Raw genomic sequence first — 18,979 nt, 5'->3', positions numbered from 1 at the left:
CAATTCTTCTCAGGTATGTTTACTGTGTAAGACGCCATTAAAGGTTAAGATTAATCAAAAGTTCTGACAGGACAATGTGCACAACAACATGGTTCAGAAATGAGTTTATTTCAGGCATCATCTGCTATCAGAAAGAAATAGATGAGTTAATGAGAGACCAACTTGTCAAGGGCAAACGGCAGCAAGACGTACGGTGATGAATTCCTGAGAAATTGAATTATCTGCTCTCACTCTGAACTTTCTGTTAAGTGCCAGTTTTATTTAAGAAGCCACTGAAGAGAGAAAAAGTCAAGAACAAAAGATTCACTGATTCATTATTGTGGCGTTATCAAAAGCCTGGAACTGATTGACTGCAGCAAAATATGCAAACTGCATATTATAAAAGGATATATTCTTAAACAATAGTTGCAAATGTTATATTAAAAGCTCAGAATAGTAACATGCTATGCATCTTAGTGTATGTAAATGTCAAAATCTTGGATGTCGTAACTGGTGCTTTATTTTATGCAAGTTGTCTGAAGGAGATGTTAATGCTCATTTTTCCACTCAGGGTCCAGATACTGCTGGAGGGCACTCTCCTCTATTTCAGGATCTGTGGCAAATGCACAAAGACACAACATTTTAGTTTATTTCATAGCTGTTTTGTTGAGATGCAATTATTACTATTTCAGCTATAGCTAATAATGATACGACAAAGCATCACCGGAAGGCAATCAGTTTGAGTTTAACTACGGTTATAGCTGTACTGACCGTCATCATCCAGGTTGATTTTCAGGGTCGCCAGTCTCGACACGATATCATCCTCTCCTTCTGCGTCTTCAAAGTCAAATCCAGTGTAACCCTTCTCCTTCACACAATAGCTGATGAATCTGCAGATGAAAAAAAAAAAAAAAAAAAAAAAAAAAAAAAAAAAGTCCTTGTAGTGCTCAAAAAAAATAAAACTAATTTGGACATCTAAAACTCCATGGCAACTGGGTAATATTCATCTGCTGGGGAAACATGTGTGAAAAGATCCAGAACAGTTAATAGATCTTGTGAGGAGATTGTTTTGTCAACTACTGTTTCCATGTTCATGAAATGCACTTTAAATCTCAATTATCCCATGTCCATACAAGGCTCTTAACTCAGTCTCTCAGACTGAAAGAAGACTCCTGTCGTATTGTGTCTGACAACTTGGCCTGCTTTGCCTTACTTCTCCCAGGTGGGGTCCTTGTTGAGGATAACAGGGTTTCCCACGACGATCAACAGGGACCTGGCTCTGGTCAGGGCCACGTTGAATCTCTGCAGAAGACGCACACATATAAGAAGAGAAATAAATAAGCACATTAAAGATCCTGCTGGTTTCATTACATGAAGAAAGAAATATATAGCCCACCTTCTCATTAGACAGGAATCCAATGTTGAAGTCTTTGTCCATCCTGACGTAGTTGACGCTGCTGCGGACAGTAGAGACCATGATGATCTTCCTCTCTTGTCCCTGAAACTCCTCCACAGAGCCCACCTGATACCATGAAGAGAAACAGCAAAATTACAGAATGTGATTTTAAATAATATAGTCGTGAATGAACAGAATCCTTATTTATTTCATTTCACGTGTGCACGAGTGGACACAGATGAACAACATATTCTAATATCCCTGTATTGATTCTGTGCAGGAGAGACTTTAAAAGAGCATCCTTGTATTTACTTCACCTTATACACAAAGATGTGTTTAGAGCAGCATTGCTAACCTTGAGCTCTTTGAGATCATTCCATCGCCTCAGAGCTGAGACGGACTTCAGGGCCTTTTGGATTTTCTCGACCTGTGTGAAAAGTAAGCATGTTAACGATGACGAGTTTAACCTGTTTACCCACATCTTTTAAAACACAAATGACCTCCAGGCGGACTCACTTGTTTCCTGTAAGGGGCGATTATGCCGATGTCTTTTGGAGAGAGTTTGGGGAGCCCCTTCTTTCCTTGTGTTTCAATCAGCTTGGTGAGGTAGTCGACCAGAACTTCAATCTCAGACACGTTGAAGAAAGAAGGGCTGTTGGCCTCTCTCTCGTCTTTCCCCATCACCCCGTGGAAGATCAGCGGGAAACCCTGTAGTGATGGAAGTGTGAGCAGCTGTCAGTCATCCATGTTGTCCCCATGATGTGCACATGATATTTGGTGATCTGTGTGCTTTATTTTATACTATGTCCTGGTTAGTTTTTGTTGTTGTTTGCTCACTTTTGTTTCATGCTAGACTGTCCTTAAGGAAGCATTCCTCTTCAAACATCCTTCCCTTTTATCCTACTGAGAGTTTCTATTTTTGGCCCACCTTGTTTCCAAATGAGACTTTTTGTTTCGTTTTTTCTGAGGCAGGTTTCTGTATTAAAAAAATGTATATAATATGGCTTATGACTCTAATAACAATCAAAGGTAAAATTCAGCAATTTAATATTGCACTATGCAGTGTAGCAGAGGCTGAAATATCCTGACTTAGAGGCCCTCGTGTGGGTCGAGCTTAAAAAACCCGGATCCTACACTTTCCATAATGCATAATGTATTCTGCTTAAATGTTATTAAAATGTATTTTTTTTGCAGAAATATGATCAATATAATCACCACCGTAACTTTTACTATTCTGAATGGATGCTGTGTATCAAGATGATATCAGTAATGAGATGTTTCAGAAGTTTTGAGAGTTAATAAACTGAATGTCCTTGCAGCTACACCTTTTTGGGAAGGTGTTCCCAGTTGCAGTAGGTGTCACGCTCCCACTGGTCAGCAAACACCTGCAGTTCATTCTCATAGAAGAGCTCATTGGGGATTTTCAGAATGGCAGCATGAGACCTGAGTGAAAAAAGAAATAACAAACAACAAGAGCTTTTATTAAAACTATAACAAGCAAAATGGCCCCGAAAACTGGAAGACGTACCTGTAGTTTCGCAGCAGTTTGGTGACAAAGCGGGTGTCAAAGTGCCCAGAGTCTGAGCTTTTCTGATATAAAGAGTTGTGTTTCATCAGCCTCTCAAGCAGAGAAAGCCCTGAAAAACATCAATGTCACAGCATCACATTTATACCATTGAATCATGCGATTAGGGTACACAATGAAAACAAAATAAAAAGCATAAGCCACAGTTTAAGTTATTCTATCCTTTACTTTAAGCACTAAAAACACTGCAATAACTACTATTATAATGTTCAATAGAACACATTAAGATAAAATAATGTAACCCATCCTCATCTCACCGAGTCCATGCTGCAGGGCAATAGGGGATCGAAGGATCGGTCCCAGCTGCTTGGGATCTCCTGCCAGCACCAGCTGACCATTCTCTGCACTGAGCAGACCTGTGACACAAAGTCCAAGCGATCAGTTAAAAGATGCATCACTTTTACCGATGGTGAAGCTCTCACAAACTTATTCAATTAGACCTTTAATCATATGACCACCTTGACTGAAACAGTGTAATGTGAAAGGACAGGCAGATGTGTTCATTTTAATGCAGATCTACTGCTCGTCTGCTGTTTAGAGTCTGGAAGCAGTGAAAAGCCTTCTTCAGTATATATTTATATTTCTTTATATATTTCTGTTATCGCCAATACGGTTTCTCCAGTCATTGCCCTGATTTACAAAGTGGAGAAAATGTACAGAGCTACAAACGCTAAAAAAGATGATGTCCTAGACACTAGACTAATGAAGTGTGCTTATTGACTGTGTTGAAAGCGATAAAAAAAACTGTTTGCTTTCAAAAAGGGGACGGGAGGAGGGCAACTGAAATCTGGATCCAGTTCTGAACAATGACTGAGGAGAACTCTTCCTCTTCTCCATCATAAGACCTTATTCTAAGTGACTACACTCTGTTATTTACAGTGTGACAGAAACGATGACATTTCTTTCTAGTATCCCCACCAGAAAGAAATCTGAATAAAAAAAGTCAATAAAAGACATTATGACGGTGTGAAATCTTGATCTTTACAGTTTTGCCAAAAAGATTTGTATTAACTAGGTTATGATGCGAAATCAGACCCTCAGTAAGTAGGATATCATCTCATAAATCATGAATGACTCATGAATGGAAACACGATCTGTGTACTGTATCAGTGGGTATTCATCTTAAAAATATGCCCCTCTTTTAAACTCTTTCATCAACATTTCAACAAAACAAAAGATGTGCTGCCGTTTACTGATAATTCAGTAACCTGCAATAGCAATGACACACTCTGGCTCCACCGCCTGGCCTCCTTCATCCAAAAAGACATGGGTAAAATGGTTATCTGGGAATCCTCCAGTCACCAGCCTTAAAACAGAAACAGAAATGTTATCATAATAATAATAATAATAAGTGTAATATGAAGTGTAACACAGCTCAAACTAAAGGATGATGCCAAGGAGCCAACTAGTGCGGAAAACTGAATAATCACTGTAGATGCCAGCAACTCACCTGCCGGCTGTGACCATAGTGGAAACTATGATCTTGTATTTCATCAGAACTTCTTTCTTTGGAAACACAAAACATTCTTGTGTCTGGTTCCAGTTACAAGATTTCTAGAAGAGACAAAAGATAAAAACGTGTAAGAAAAATATAGTTAATCTACACCTCAGTTCATATGTGACTTTTTCCATACATCCTTAAATTAAAGCATTTAAATGTGAGATATCTGTCTATCCCATTCTCTTCTATTACAGTTCTTCATCTGTGCTCCACACAAGAGTTTTGTTAAACCGGAAACACTTTTACAACATTGTCTTTGACTATTTATAGTAAACATTCTGTTCTTAAATGGATACTCAAGTCACATGTAAATCAAAAAACATAAATAGCTGTTATGATCGAACTGGTAAATTATTTTATTTATTTATTATTTTATTGACTGTGATGAGGAACCTTGTTGAAATACGGGAATCCTTGCTTGAGTTACTGTGACATGTGAACTCTTTTTCAATTTTGGTTTTACTTTGAAGCTCAAAATGTTATGGGTCCGACATACATCTTAGTAAATTAGATGATATGTGTTTATATTTGTTCTAAATCGAAGGATATCCAAAGCTCAAATTTTGTTTATGGACGATTAACCACCAATCACAGCTGGTTTATGGCCAGTAACCAGATTTATCCTGTGGATGTAGAAATGCCAGCTGATGCTCACCAGCAGGTTCTTGGGGACACTTCTTGGGTCTCGGCTGCTGGCGTACACACGGTAAACCTGAGAAGCATCCGTGTGCACCATCAGTCGCTCACAGAGGAGGTCACATGCACTGTTTGAAGGCGCACAGGCGAGGATGCGTGCTGACTTGTCCGCCCTGTTGACCTGTCGATACAAGCAAAGTAAGATTTGTCACTTTTATTACCAACAAATTATTTTGATGCTTTGCTGTTTAAAAAAACCCAACAACAGTGTTGGTGTATTTAGCAATTTGTGTGCTTTGGAAGAAACAATAAAGTCATGCATAGTAAAAAACTGATTGGAGCATTACTGATTTCACTGTTATCAGCTATTTTCAACACTAGTTAATTCTATAGATCCATTTAGAGCCAATTATTTACCTCCATCACAGAGATGTTTTAAAATTTCATCAGTCTAAACACCCAGTTTTAGAAAAAGAAATATCAAGTCCACAATATGTGATGTATCTTTCGGAATACACTAAATGTAGCCTCGGCTTTATAGAATATTAACTATACTTTATGTGGCTGCCTCTTCTTTTAATGATGAAAAGATATCCCTTTCACGCCCCCAAAACATTAACATGAGAGTTTATACGTCTCTTTAACATTAAATATTTATGAATAAATAAGCAGTTTGATGCTCTGTAATATTTTACTGAAACTTCAATCAACAATCAAATCTGCTTCTACAAGATGTGTGGGTGTGGTTTGATCAGATTTGACTGACAGTGGCATCTCCGTGGCAACCAAACAGCCCAACAACTGACTACAGATTTCTGATTCTATGCTGAATAAATCAGATGGCAGGTGGAAATAATAATAATAATTTCAAGCAAAACTCAGCCACTGCAAACCAGTAAAGAGATATCAGACAAACACAGAAATACATACATATTTCACCTTTGGAGTCTGTCTTCGTGTGAACAGATTTCATGATAGAATGGCAATCATACAAAATGCAGTCATGTAACTTTACAGGCTTGTAGTTGAGAACAAAATAAATGTTCCCCCGCAGCCCAAAAAGGCATTGTGGCTGAGGTGAAACATCAGAAACATCCATCACAATACCCTAGAATCCAAGGTGGCATCACCAAATGTCTTGTTTTGTCTCAGAAACAGTTCAAGACCTTATTATTTCCCCATTGCCATTTAGTGAGAGGCTGTTAATTCATTTTCAGGGTCTGAAACTGCAGACTAGTAACATCCCATCTTCAACACTTTATACCTGATGCATAGCTTCGACCAGAGTGATCGTCTTTCCAGTTCCAGGAGGTCCAAACACAAGATGAGGGGCGGGCTTTGACGATCCGGCTACAATGCGCTGGACCGCAGCGTGTTGCTCCGGGTTGTTCTCCAGCTGATGGTTGAACATCCTGGAGAGTAACAATATGAGAATGGATCGTTACCTCTTGCACACTGGTGAAACACTTTAAACACTGAAAAAACATGTCAAATGAGGAGATGGAAACCTGGTTTGTATCTGTGTGATGAGACGGTAAGTTTGTTACATTCATGTCTAAGCAGGTATCACTGCACTTTGTCCGGCACGTGTTCTCAGGCAACGTAATCCTCAATATGTTGCCCATATCCACTCGAGGCAAGTTCATGGCGTTTAACCAAAGAACAGGCTGCTTACGATATGGTGGATAAGTGCCCAGAGAAAGCCGAGGTGAAGGCTGCTTGGCACACTCGCTCATCATTAGGAGTTTGTGTGTTTGTAAATGATACTACATGATATGTTTTGTGTTCTGCGTGCTTGAACTTTAAGTGTATAGGCACCAGACCTGAGTTTAGGCATGGGGAGATTAGCCGCTGCTGCACCAGATGGAAACAGCACCTCTTCGAGCCAATGCTTTACTGCCAAGTCCACCGCCCGTTGCTGCAGCTTCAAGGAGTACCGGTTGAGAGTAAACTCCACGTTAAACTTCATATTGCTGATAAAAATCTGCAACAACCTGAAATGGGTGGAAAAGGAGAGGGTGGCGCTTTATTCAACCGTCTGAGATGTAGACTAGGTTTCTAACAGACAAGTATCCGTAGCTCTTACCTCTTTGAGAAGCCCAGCTTCACACTATCAAGCTCCACTCTGTGAACATATCCGGTGTACACAGTGATCGGCTCGACCGTATCTCCTGATTTGGACACCCTAAGGCAATCTCCCCGTAACACAGATGGACGATTCTCAGCAACACCAGGAACCTGTTGGAGTTCATTCCAAACACTGAGCTTTCTTCAGATCAGCAAGCTTTCAGAGGACAACAACATATATAAATAATAAAACATTAAAGCAAGCATAGGTATTGGTTTTTATTGCTGTTATTTAAAGCAGTAGACGTGTACTGTGATGATTCATTTACTCTGAGTGTGAGAAGTTTTTTGTTGCTTTGGTCCAGAGTCATGGTTTGATCGTGGAGGTCGTACTTCCTGATGTCCACCTCCATCTGTATCTCTTCCAGGTGTAGCAGGAGGTGAAATCGGTGAGCATACGTCTTCATCTTTAAGGAAGATTTGAGGAGACCCCTGGGCGTACAGAGGACACACAGACATTGTGATGACGAGGGAGTAAAGCACAGAAAAACACTAGATTGGCTGTCAATAATTAGGTCAGTTACTCACTTTACTGATGAAAGTTTCTGCTTGGCATCTGGTGTGAGGTACTCATTGTCCTCCATCCTTTGTTTAGCCAGGTTCTTGAGATATTTAGGGTACTTATGTTCTCCTAATTTCACTGTCGCCTTTAGAGGCTGGGCGACAGACCTGCAGAGAACAAAACACAAACACATCATGCATGAATAAAACGCAATCTCTGTAAATTTCAATTACAACTAAAAAATGGCTTCGACCCAGTTCCAAAATCAAACATTTGTACTAAAATCTGTAATAATGAATTTCCTGCTGCTGGTGCAAACAATCTGTACTCGATGTATTTGGAGAGAGTAAGACTATATGCTGCGTTTATCTTTTACACTCAGTACAACATTAATTCTTAAAGGTGCTCTCTGAATTCTGTGATGAACAACTTTAAACTATGGGAAAAAAAACAATTGAGCCTTGCACTCCAATAACTTTGCAGGACTCACAATGGACAGTTAAAAGTATCAGAATCAAATGGTAGAAATGGTAGGTACCAGAGATATGAAGTTTTTTTATTCCACAAAACTTTGGACGTACCTTACCCAGAATTGAACTCGACCAGTTTGACTACAACTTCTAGTGTGTTATGCTAGTAGCTAGTAGCATCTAGCAGAGATTCAGAGCAGGCTACAGAGGTTGAGTAAGCCTAATTCTTTCTTACTCCACATCCAAAATTGTTATAATTTTCCCAACTCCTAGTCTCTATTCATTAAACTCTATTCAGCTCTCTGTGGACCCACAAACGACCCCACAGTGTGTCAGATCTGTGTAGTGTCCCTCCAATACCAAGGCATAAAGGGGAAATTCTATTTTGAGTCTTGGTTTACAATGCATTTATTTTAACTTACCCCTCAGGAGGTACTCCCTCCACTATCACAGTGTTGACAGGCTTGTATGTGACCACCTGAAATGGTTTGTAAGGAGACACAGGGCCCAGCTCCACGGCCAGAGGGGTCCTGGCTACGGCTTCCATCTCCCTCACGATGCAAAAGGGCACGGATTCTGGCAGATCTGGGCAGAACTCAAAGTACATTGTGGCGGGGAAATGTCCAAAGTGGTTCAGCGTGTATCGAACCAAAACCTCGTAGCTTTCTCCTGTGAAATACAGAAAAAAGAAGGCAGAGGAGGAGCTGTGAGCGTTAATTTCCTATTTTCAGTTTTTTTTGTTGAAAACAGGAGTGTTAGCGTCCTCACCAGGACAGAGGAACAGCGGAGAAGCTCTGTTCACTCTCCTCTCATCCTCCAGAGTGAAACAGCGGATCTTGTGCAGGGCGGTGTAGAAGGTGAAGTGCACACAGTTTGGACCCTTGTTTAAAATGTGGAACCTGAGGATGAACAACTCCCTCAGACGATCCACGGTTAACTGAACCTTTCTGCCGCGCGCCACGGGGTCTGTCGTGATCTCGATTCCCCACTTGTCAGCTGTCAACTTCTTCCTGTAGGAGAGAGGGTCGTGATCAGGCTGCAGAGTTTACAACTGTGTGAGGCCTGTAACTGTAAGATGGTGTACAAATACTGCAAAAGTGAGTCTAACTTTCCGGGAATGATTCTGGCTGTGGAGCTATGCATGTCGACACTCCCATCTCCCCATCTGTTTATATCTATTTGTTTGTTGTCTATATAGTCTGTCCAATACCAGATAAATGCAAAATTGCAAAATTAAAAAAAATAAACGTTTCAAAGGGTAGAACATTTCATCTGGATCCCATTATTTCTCTTTAAGGGTTTTATCAAATTTGGATATGAAAAGAAAATGAGGGAAAGAGAGAGGGGGAATGAAAAGCTTCAAAAAGGATCCACACTGGGGTCACAGTGACACAGTTCATGTTGACCGGGCCCCGGCTGACCGGCAGAAGCCTTTTTACGACAATTCTAATCACCGCAGCACCATAAAGAGAACAATGCATGTGCAAAGTGTGAATGACCAACTCCCTGTCATCCACATCACCTTGATAAAGAAGGCTCAGCAGCTTCTGTACTCCTAAAGGAAACTTAAGAAGGCAAAATACACCGTGACAAGTTCTTGTTTGCTGTTATGGAGTAACACGGTCCAGGACAGGAGGGCAGAGGTTAAAACCAGCCAGAACATTAACCGAGCATCAGTGATATCGGTGAGATGAGGTGCCTGCGTCAGATTCTTTCTTCTGGCTGATACTCCACCGGAAATAAATGACTCATCTCATGAACCTCAGCTCTACATGTTTCTAAGCTCCATACTGTTCCATTTGTTGCACTGCATCAGTGATTTTTTTTACATTCAACTACTCTGTAGTCTTTTGCACTATTACTTGCATATTTAACTAATATTTCACCCATATTGTAAGATTTTTACCTTAGAAATTAAGTTTTCCTATTTTTCTCTCTCCCTTTCATGCTACTTCTTTATTCCTTTTTCCAATTTCCTGCCTTGTTTTATTTTATTCTATTCCTATCTAAAACATTTGAGTATTAGTCATATTCTCTGTGTGTGGAGGGTGGCTTCAACTGCACTTTATTGAGCAATGTTCTGTTATATTTGACAATATAGCTGCACCTTGAACCTTGAAACCACAAGCACCAGGAAGAGCCAATCCCACACCTCTCGTACACTCTTCAACACTCTGCCAGTACAGCTCATTACCCCCTTTTTTATTTATTAATATGGTACAGATTTGTATTCGTTTTGTTTAGGCTCAACACCATGTTTCCTCCCAATATTCACCTGGAACTGAACCTATTGTTGCATGTTAGAAAACTTGATCTTATGTGAAGATCATCTGTTTTTGTATTATTGTAACACGATGCTCCTGGAAGAATCAAATGTAACGTCAGTACATATGAAAGGGATGACGATAAAAATCGACTTTACTTGACCCAATCTGTCAAAATGTCTCGTTTGATATGATATACAGTACCAGTCAAAAGTTTGGACACACCTTCTCATTCAACTACTTTGAAGAATCTAAAATATAAAACATATTCTGGTTTGTTGAGCATTTGTTTGTTTACCACATAATTCCACATGTGTTCCTTCATAGTTTGGATGTCTTGTAAAAGTATAAAAATGTTAAAAAAGTGCCAACACCTACCTGTTCACCTTCAACTTTTGAAGGATTTCCTTAGCCAGCTTTTTCTTCGGGGTCAGCACAGGCTGCAAAGGAGTTGAGGGGACAGATGAGGGTGAAGGTGTCTCATCTGTCCCATCTGTCTTCTGAGGGTCAGATCCTGGACTGTTTGGGGTCTGGGTGGCCCGGGGCCTCCTCCATTGGTCACAATACACTCGAACCTACAGTGATGATTTAAAAAAAACCAAAAAAAAAAGCATAAACAATAACGCTTCCTCATTTCTGTACTTCATGTCCAGTTTTGTTCCCTCACACCACAAGTGGAAAGACAGCTCATCCTACCCGAGGTTTGACATTTAAGTAGATCTTCCCCTGCTTCACTTGGGTTATGTTGCACTTCTGTAGGGCTCGGAAGACACAGTAGAAGGTGGGGTCTTTTATTCCTTCTCTGTGGACACAAACACACACACAGAGAGACAAGAGAAAGGTGTTACCCCCACACACACCCACACAGCACCACTCAAACAGCTGCTTTTTAAAAAAAATATTATTATTATTATTATTTTGCAACGTTACCTGCCCCTAAATTCAGAGTTGTAGATGTCCTTAAGTTCTTTTTTGCTTTTATTGGATATTCTGTCCCCCAGAAACTCAATGAAGTCCAGTCCGGATTCCATGGAGTCTTTCAGCGACATGATGGCGTTTCACAGGCCGCCCGCCGCCGCCTGGATCCTGGTTCTCAAACGAGGAAGTTCCCCGTCTCCCCAACTATCAGCGTCAATTTCCTCAAGCGTCAATGTAGCTGTTGCTGCACAATTATTCCACGTGACGTGTTTTTGCGTGACTTTTGCGTCTGACGGAGGTTAAACTTTGCCCTTGCTTTATTAGTCAGAAAGCATGATGACAAATATGGTCATAACACCGCCTGATATTTTTCATTATATATTATTTTTTATTATATATAAAGACACTATTTTTGAACGACGGTCTTGACTGGGAAGGGAAGGGAAGATCTGTAATTGTTTTATATATGGAAAAACGAAAACACCTCAGCTGCACAATAAATACTGAGTCAAATCCAACAACTTAAGCACAAAGCATTCAGTCTTTATTTATCACAACTCAGCAGTTGAATTTCAGCAAATGACTATTATGAAGAGAAGATTATTAAAGGCTTCACATCCTCAGACATGTTATTGTTGACGCTCCCTGGGCTGCATATCAGCTGAGCAGAGACGTGTGGAGTCATGTGAAATGGGCGTTTCCGTCTGTTTCAAATGGATTAGAATCAAATGAAATATGTTTTATATGGAAATTGTTTTTCCCCATAATTTTTTAAATACATGTATAGCTTCATCAACCGATTCATTCAAGCTTATTATGGATCATATTGACGACTGGAAAGCTTGGAAATGTTATGTCAAAAGATAAATAATGTAAATAGTAATACATTTTGACACAATGATTATTATCTTTTATCTATGCATTTGCATTCATATTAGTTTATTGTTAACCTTATAGTGAGTTCTTTATAAATATTTTTAGTCCGGCAAATAACCCAAATATATTTTATAAGCATTAGAACAGTGAAAAGCATTTTTTCAATTAATTGTTTGGTCTATAATGATCAGAAAATAGGCAGAAAATATCTCACAATATCTTTTATCAAAAGGATGACTTCTGATTTTTTTTTTTTACCAACCAACAGTCCAAAACCCAAACATACTAGGTTTGTTATGATGTTAAAAAAGTTAAATCAGTCAGGACTCACACTGGAGAGGCTGGAACCACCAATGATTTGATGTTTTTGCTTCAAAAATGATTTGAAAGACAAATTGAAGTTCCAAATCGTTGCTGAATAATTTTCTATATATCAACTAATCGATTTATCCTCTAATTATTTCAGCTGTAATTAAAATTAAATATGGATAGAAGCTCACAATATGTACTAGCTAACACACACACAAAGCCACATCGAAACAGCAGAATTATATTCTTAATTGACATACTGCATTTGACATGTGAAATGAAATGTAAAGAAAAGATATGTAATATAACAAATACAGTGTTCAGTGACATACTGTATATGCTTCATTAAAACGCAAACTCAATGATTTTTTTTCTGTAACAATTTTTTTACATATTTTGAACATGCCCCTACCAAATATGATACTTTTGTGAAATATATTTATGCATCCATGACAAACTATGGATGTCATTGGTCCAAATTCCCCAGGACAACCCCAACTACCTCAAATCTGACTTAACAAAGTGAGAGTGAGAGTTTCTATTAAATTCACAAATGTTATTTATCAATCTAAATAACAAAATCCTCTTCAAATTGTATCTCGCTACACTATGAGCTGGGGTCAGGAATGTCCCTCTAATGTTGAATACTATGGTTTATTTCATTTCAATAAATACAGTTTTTCTTTGCCAAAAAAGCAGTCAAATTAGTCTTAAAAAAAATAAGAAGTGCTGTAAAGTCCTCCTCTGGTGTCCAGGCTCTCTTACAGAAAATCCATACATGATGTAAAACACAAGTGATCACCATTGCTTGAAGATCATATTTTTATTTCATGATTAATAAATGTAAATGTACTTACAGTTTGTATAAAAAAATATAGCAAAAGCTAAAGGCAAACAGCTTTCAGGAGAACACCAATACTGTATCAGATCAGGGCGGTATGTAGGGATTATCACCAACGACAAGGAGAAGTGAAAGAACTTCAAGAGGGAAGACAAAAAAATGTGGTAGGAGAATGGTTAAAGAAAGAACATGTATGCTTTGGCTACAACTCTGCATCAGAGGGATGCATATGTCTCAACAGATGAGATCTTCAGATGTATAATTTGGTGCCTTCAAGTTTCGCTCAGTTAATATATCGGATTGCATACAGTATTTGCCCTCTGTTAATAAAAAACTATAGGAGGTATTGGAAGCTCTTGGAGAATATCAGTTATGTTATAGAGAGTGTAAATTAGTTGCTACATGAAATTCAAGGGGTTTTGGGAGAATGCGTGTCCATTTTCAAGCACTGAGGGATCAGAAACTGTGTGTGTTTAACATGTGACTGAGAATTTGAATAGCAGAGAACTACCCAAACTTTCACAGTGTTACTAAAGGCATTATTATTATTTCTTTTTTTAAGTTATAGTTTTGCAAATGAGCGACATTTACGCCACTCAATGTCATTGTAAAATGAAGACGTCTCCTCGTAGTGCATAACGGAAGCTGACATTCTCTGTTAAACCCCTTCCCAAAGAAATGTCTGTTTTAGCAGGACATACAGTACGTCACGTTGCGTCACACGTGCGCGAGCATCAGCTTCTTCTCAATTTGCTTGTTGTAAACCTAACAGCGTCTGTACTCTAAGCGTTCTGCATCTCCTTGCCAATCTTGTAGCTGAGGATCTTGTTCCAGTCAATCTTGGTGCGGGTGACGGGGAGCTGTCTGCGCAAGGCTTTGAACGTGGTGTCCGACATGGTCTGATAGTTCTCGCTGATGGCCACCTGAAGGACAACAAAGATGAGAATGTCAGTTATGAGTAACATTTACTTTTGTGTTGTACGAACTTGTAAGATTTAAGCGATCACACTTTCCATGACATGGCATGATAATTTGGTGTACAGATTATCAAAAATTGGAATATCTGTTAAATGTCAAAGCATTTAAATTTGCTAACCTAGAAAAAAGGCATTTATTCGTTTAACAATTACTATTCATTCTAATTTATCCATGTCTATACAATACATGTTTTGACAATATTTCAAATAGATTTTTTGACTTTTGTGGCGGTGTTTGAAAATGTATAAGCAGTATTCTGCATCTGGCTTACATGCAACTGTTGTGTCTTGTATACGAGTGCATGGAACAATAATAAAATGTTTTATTTACATACAGGGAGCATCTCTTGTTATCCTTAACGGCCACTTACCTGGTATTCATTCTCTGCGTCCTCAATAATTTTCACAAGCTCTTTTGCAGTCTGGCTCTCATTCTGCCAAAACAACCATTCACAGGTTAATTAAACGACTCAAACAATCATCAACATCAAATATAAAATAATCAAATAAATCCATTCATGTTTTTTCTACTTGACTGGTTAAACAAGAGTCTTCAGTTTTCTTATATCACTCCAGAGTTTAAAATAGACAAACTATAAACAAGTTAACATACTTACAGACACAGTCAGTGATTCCTGTACATCTTTATGGCTGACCAGTTGCACATTTCCATCCTCATAATAATGTACCTGGAAACAAGGAAAGAGCAGATGCACGACAACAGTAAAAAAAAAAAAAAAACTTTTAACAGCTAAGTTCAAACTACACCCATTAATTACTCAACATACCTGTAGTTTCAACACTCCGACCACCTGTGCTGTAGATTGCGAGACACTGAACTTCCATTCAGACCGGCAGCAACCGTTCCTGGAAACAGAAAAAGTAAAAAAAGTACACTTGAAAATACCTACAACCATAACACACTGCCTCTGTGCTGCACCAACATAATTGTCTAAGTGAATTTGATTAGAAAGTTTAAAATTAGATCATTATCCTCAATCAAATTACCAGAAGTTTTTAGGCTCAAATTGATGGCCTTGAATACAAGCGATGATGGTCTGCTGGCCATCAATTGTTTTCCCATAAACCTGAAGCAGATGAAAACATGATGAGTGGGTGATTCATTGGGAGTAATGCTAAATATGGCTGTCTGAGGAAAGAGAAATCTTACGGTGCACACTCCACTGGGGTAGTGCTCCTTGACGTAGGCCCTCAGGGCAGAATCGCAGGCGTCTCTCCAAGACTTGAGAGCTGACCCGCCATCATGGGGCTTGGGGTCGCTGGCTTCCTTTCTCAAGTGGTCAAACTTGAAGGAGATCTTGTTGTGAGGGTCATAGAAGCGGCCATTACCCAGGTCTCCATGCTCCGTTATCAGGACCTTCAGGGAACAGAGAAACCGGCCTTTAACTCAGGAATCAGCTTCATAACGTAGAATAATGATGACATTTTGAGTGGGTTTAATGAGAAAGGCAAACGATCCTGAAAGTTCTTTAAGAAAAAGCTTGCCTGATCTTCATATCCATCAATTTTGGCCAGGGTGAACTGATCCATGTTGTACTGGGCAAAGGCACTATATCAAAAAAAGAACACAACCACAATTTGCATGTACATCCAGAATATCACTGTTTTTTTTACTACATATAAAAAAGAAAATTATGAAACTTACTGAGCTGCGCCCTCTCTGAGAAGATTATCATTGTTGAGCAGTATTCGCACATCTGAAAAATAGAAATGAACATAAGAAAAGCTTTAACATATTGTTATCAATCGCATTAAAACGGAAGTAGTCCTAAAGATGTGACTCTCAAATCATGCTCACCATTGAAGACTTCATTGAACTCTCCTGGGGGAGAGTGCATCACAAAATTAGCTGCAATACGCACCTAGAAATAAATAAAAAATCTTGTCATACAACTTAAAAGAGACAACACATTATCACTTAACATAGTGTGTAACTTATCGCTTTGGATCCCTTCTTGCTTAAATAAACTGTGATAGAACAGAAAAACAACAGTCTCCTCTCTTGCCAAATCTAGTGCATCTTTTTGGGGAAAAATCTAGCCAATTAATTCTCCTTTGAGATATAGTAGGTGGCGTTTAGGAGAAGTGAAAAACCCTGCAAATAGCCACTAGAGTGAAGCAGAGAGCCGTCTGCTATCTTTCTTGGCCGCAGGGTTGTTAGCTCTATTTTGGCCACTCCTTAGATGGCAAACAGGGTACGTCGCCCCAAGGGCTTTTATTAGCAGCCAGAATGCAAGTGTAAGCATGTGGTGTCAAAGCCACAGGGCGAGGACTTCGGTACGTGTGCTCTCAAATGGTAATACAAAGTAAGGACTGTTATTGGAAGAGATACAAACAAATCAGGCCGCTCACAGAAAGGTGGAAGCAAAGTTGCCATAACCCTTTACTCCTTTGTGACTTTCAGGACTTCAATAAGTCCCACATCCTAATGTCACTGCCACATTACAGTTCGGCTGTGCCAGTGATGTTGTCTGTCATGCAGACAGTGTTATTTAGCCTCCAGGCTGCAGCTGGCATTGACCTACAATGGGCTCTCCAGCTGAAAGGACAGAGGGGCTTAACAATGAATAACCTAATTTGACTGTACTCGAGAAAAAAGTTGCTCCATTCAGAGCCCAGAAATCCCTCCAGGGCTCAGGCTCTCTACCACGCAGTCCAACCATTTCAGCTTATGTCTGATGAAGATACTAGCAGGATAAATATCTAATAAAAGATTCAAATGGGGGATTTCACTACACCCACTTGTTTACATTTATTCTAAAGGTTCTTTGCAGTAATGCTTGGAGGTGTACGCTCCTGTCACACCATCAGCTTTAGGAATGCAAAGCATTATTTTGCAACATGTCGCAGCATGAGGCAGGGGGAAGAACCACCAAGCCCCAGTGACACTGCATTGAGACAGCATCTAACACATGAGTGTAGTGCCAGAAGTTACAGACACACAAGATAAACACAAAAGAGCTGCACACTGGTCTAACATGAGGGACTAACTTCAACTTCTGCTGTTATGAAGGACAAGTATGAGCAGCTGGAGTCAGTAACAGTAAACTGGGTGTGGGTGGTGTTTTACACAGCCGATGCACTGCCATGATCCTCACTGTAAATGCAGGAAGTACATCTACTTCCTTTCATTTAGCATTGACGTTTACTTATCATTTCCAACTATGCATAACTCCTTAAATCAGACATCAAACTCAGCTGCACACATGTGTATTTTGCAATCAAAGACGGTCAGACTCAGATAAATAATAATAAGTCACATTATGTGTTTGTGCACATGAACACCATGCAAGTGAACAGTTTCTATCCTGAGCTGTCAAATACAACACTTTTTTTTTTTTTTTTTGCATTTAATGCAACATAGTAAGTGTTTCATAAAGCATTGTTGTATTACAGGGCAAATGCAAAGGGTGATAGAATAACCACAGTATGAATTTGTATAAAGTAATACCTTCTCTTCATCGCTGAGCTCATCGAAATCTGCCATCTTGGCTCAATGAAGTGTTAGCAGAGACTGTCGATGTTGCCAGGTATGTGTGACTCCTCCCTGCACAAACACAAGCCCAACCGGGGAAACTACCCCCGTGGTGTCGGAGCTCACTGTCTGTGATGAATGCTGAATGTGCAATACATTCATTAAATTAACTAGAAACTATTTAGATTAATACATGTTTGCATGAAAGGCGAAATAATAAAAAACAACATTATATTATATATATTTTTAAAATAATTAATTCTCAGATATTTTTTAACTGAGTTGAAAAATTGAATAAATGTGTTAAAAAATTATTTAAAAAAATTAAAGTGAAGCTCACAATGAATTTGTATTTATCTTTATAAATAAATGTTTATTGCAATTTTACTTGCACATATAAACGGAAGCTGACAATATCCCAATCTGGCAACTATGAAGCGTTCAGGACGTGTGGGAAGGATGGGACAGACGACCGGTATCTATGTTTATTTAGGGTTTAACGACACACACCGTGTTGATATGAAAAGCTTATTTGGGAGATTTTATAATTATATGCTATTTAAGTAGTTTTCATTATGTTTTATATATTTACATTCAAGCTGTTTACACTATGGAACTCCTAATTACGACACCTCCGATATGACTTGAACGCAGCATTAGCCCAGCCCATGGAGAAGTTCCACAGCATGTGATTAGGTGTAATCTGAGACACTCTGCTGATGTGTTTGTCTATATTATCTTCTTATACACAGTATACATTTGCTGTCAGTTTTTATTTTGTATTTTATAATAAAGCTATTTAATTGACACGATTATGTATTACATCATAGAGTTCAGATAACGACAACAGAGACTACTTTCAACATTGCTAAATATATAATTTACCACACAAATCGGAATTATTGGTTTTTATAAAGTCTCTTAAAACGTTGTTCCAAGCTGGTGTGACAGGGCAAACAGATAGTTTATGTTTATAGTTAATTTTACTTTAAAGTTGGCACTGACAACCATGGTTCTTCTAAACCGGATTGTATTTTATTTTATGAATGAAAATTGAAAGCCTAAATTAGTTTGTTTGTGTAAACAATGCATTAGGGTGCAT

At 38.9% G+C, this 18,979-nt stretch overlaps 2 protein-coding genes across 2 annotated transcripts; both read right to left on the bottom strand.

Moving 5' to 3' along the window:
• Nucleotides 1-24: 24 nt before the first annotated feature.
• On the bottom strand, nucleotides 25-11,726 carry mov10a (Mov10 RISC complex RNA helicase a). The gene is made up of 22 exons (XM_054617329.1): nucleotides 11,391-11,726; nucleotides 11,157-11,262; nucleotides 10,839-11,035; nucleotides 8,965-9,206; nucleotides 8,619-8,865; nucleotides 7,753-7,893; nucleotides 7,494-7,656; nucleotides 7,184-7,335; nucleotides 6,921-7,091; nucleotides 6,362-6,509; nucleotides 5,117-5,278; nucleotides 4,411-4,514; nucleotides 4,169-4,266; nucleotides 3,218-3,316; nucleotides 2,904-3,012; nucleotides 2,701-2,818; nucleotides 1,892-2,083; nucleotides 1,731-1,802; nucleotides 1,376-1,501; nucleotides 1,193-1,281; nucleotides 751-869; nucleotides 25-592 (listed from the first exon to the last, which is right to left on the bottom strand). Exons 1-22 carry the CDS (start codon nucleotides 11,507-11,509, stop codon nucleotides 528-530), a joined length of 3,039 nt encoding a protein of 1,012 aa, XP_054473304.1. The 5' UTR covers nucleotides 11,510-11,726; the 3' UTR covers nucleotides 25-527.
• A 1,641-nt stretch (nucleotides 11,727-13,367) lies between these two features.
• On the bottom strand, nucleotides 13,368-17,943 carry capza1a (capping actin protein of muscle Z-line subunit alpha 1a). Its single transcript, XM_054616800.1, has 10 exons — nucleotides 17,854-17,943; nucleotides 16,201-16,264; nucleotides 16,048-16,099; nucleotides 15,888-15,951; nucleotides 15,553-15,759; nucleotides 15,390-15,469; nucleotides 15,170-15,248; nucleotides 14,999-15,070; nucleotides 14,753-14,815; nucleotides 13,368-14,327 (listed from the first exon to the last, which is right to left on the bottom strand). The coding sequence occupies exons 1-10, from the start codon at nucleotides 17,887-17,889 to the stop codon at nucleotides 14,187-14,189; spliced, it is 858 nt and encodes a 285-aa protein (XP_054472775.1). The 5' UTR covers nucleotides 17,890-17,943; the 3' UTR covers nucleotides 13,368-14,186.
• Nucleotides 17,944-18,979: the final 1,036 nt, after the last annotated feature.

This window comes from Anoplopoma fimbria, chromosome 17 (genome assembly GCF_027596085.1).
Source record: "Anoplopoma fimbria isolate UVic2021 breed Golden Eagle Sablefish chromosome 17, Afim_UVic_2022, whole genome shotgun sequence".
In the NCBI taxonomy this organism is placed as follows: domain Eukaryota; kingdom Metazoa; phylum Chordata; class Actinopteri; order Perciformes; family Anoplopomatidae; genus Anoplopoma; species Anoplopoma fimbria.
Note: the sequence above shows the minus strand (reverse complement) of the source record. Positions and strands in the feature narration are given on the sequence as shown.

What these genes read in the sequence shown, in the direction of transcription:
- mov10a (XM_054617329.1), bottom strand. Translation starts at nt 11,509, where the DNA reads ATGTCGCTGAAAGACTCCATGGAATCCGGACTGGACTTCATTGAGTTT. An exon ending in CAAAAGTTGAAGGTGAACAG is followed by an intron (nt 9,207 to 10,838) that starts GTAGGTGTTGGC and finishes TCTCTCCTACAG; the next exon opens with GAAGAAGTTGACAGCTGACA. An exon ending in AAAAACTTCTCACACTCAGA is followed by an intron (nt 7,336 to 7,493) that starts GTAAATGAATCA and finishes GAACTCCAACAG; the next exon opens with GTTCCTGGTGTTGCTGAGAA.
- capza1a (XM_054616800.1), bottom strand. Translation starts at nt 17,889, where the DNA reads ATGGCAGATTTCGATGAGCTCAGCGATGAAGAGAAG. An exon ending in AGCTCAGCGATGAAGAGAAG is followed by an intron (nt 16,265 to 17,853) that starts GTATTACTTTAT and finishes ATTTATTTCTAG; the next exon opens with GTGCGTATTGCAGCTAATTT. An exon ending in AGGAATCACTGACTGTGTCT is followed by an intron (nt 14,816 to 14,998) that starts GTAAGTATGTTA and finishes TTGTTTTGGCAG; the next exon opens with AATGAGAGCCAGACTGCAAA.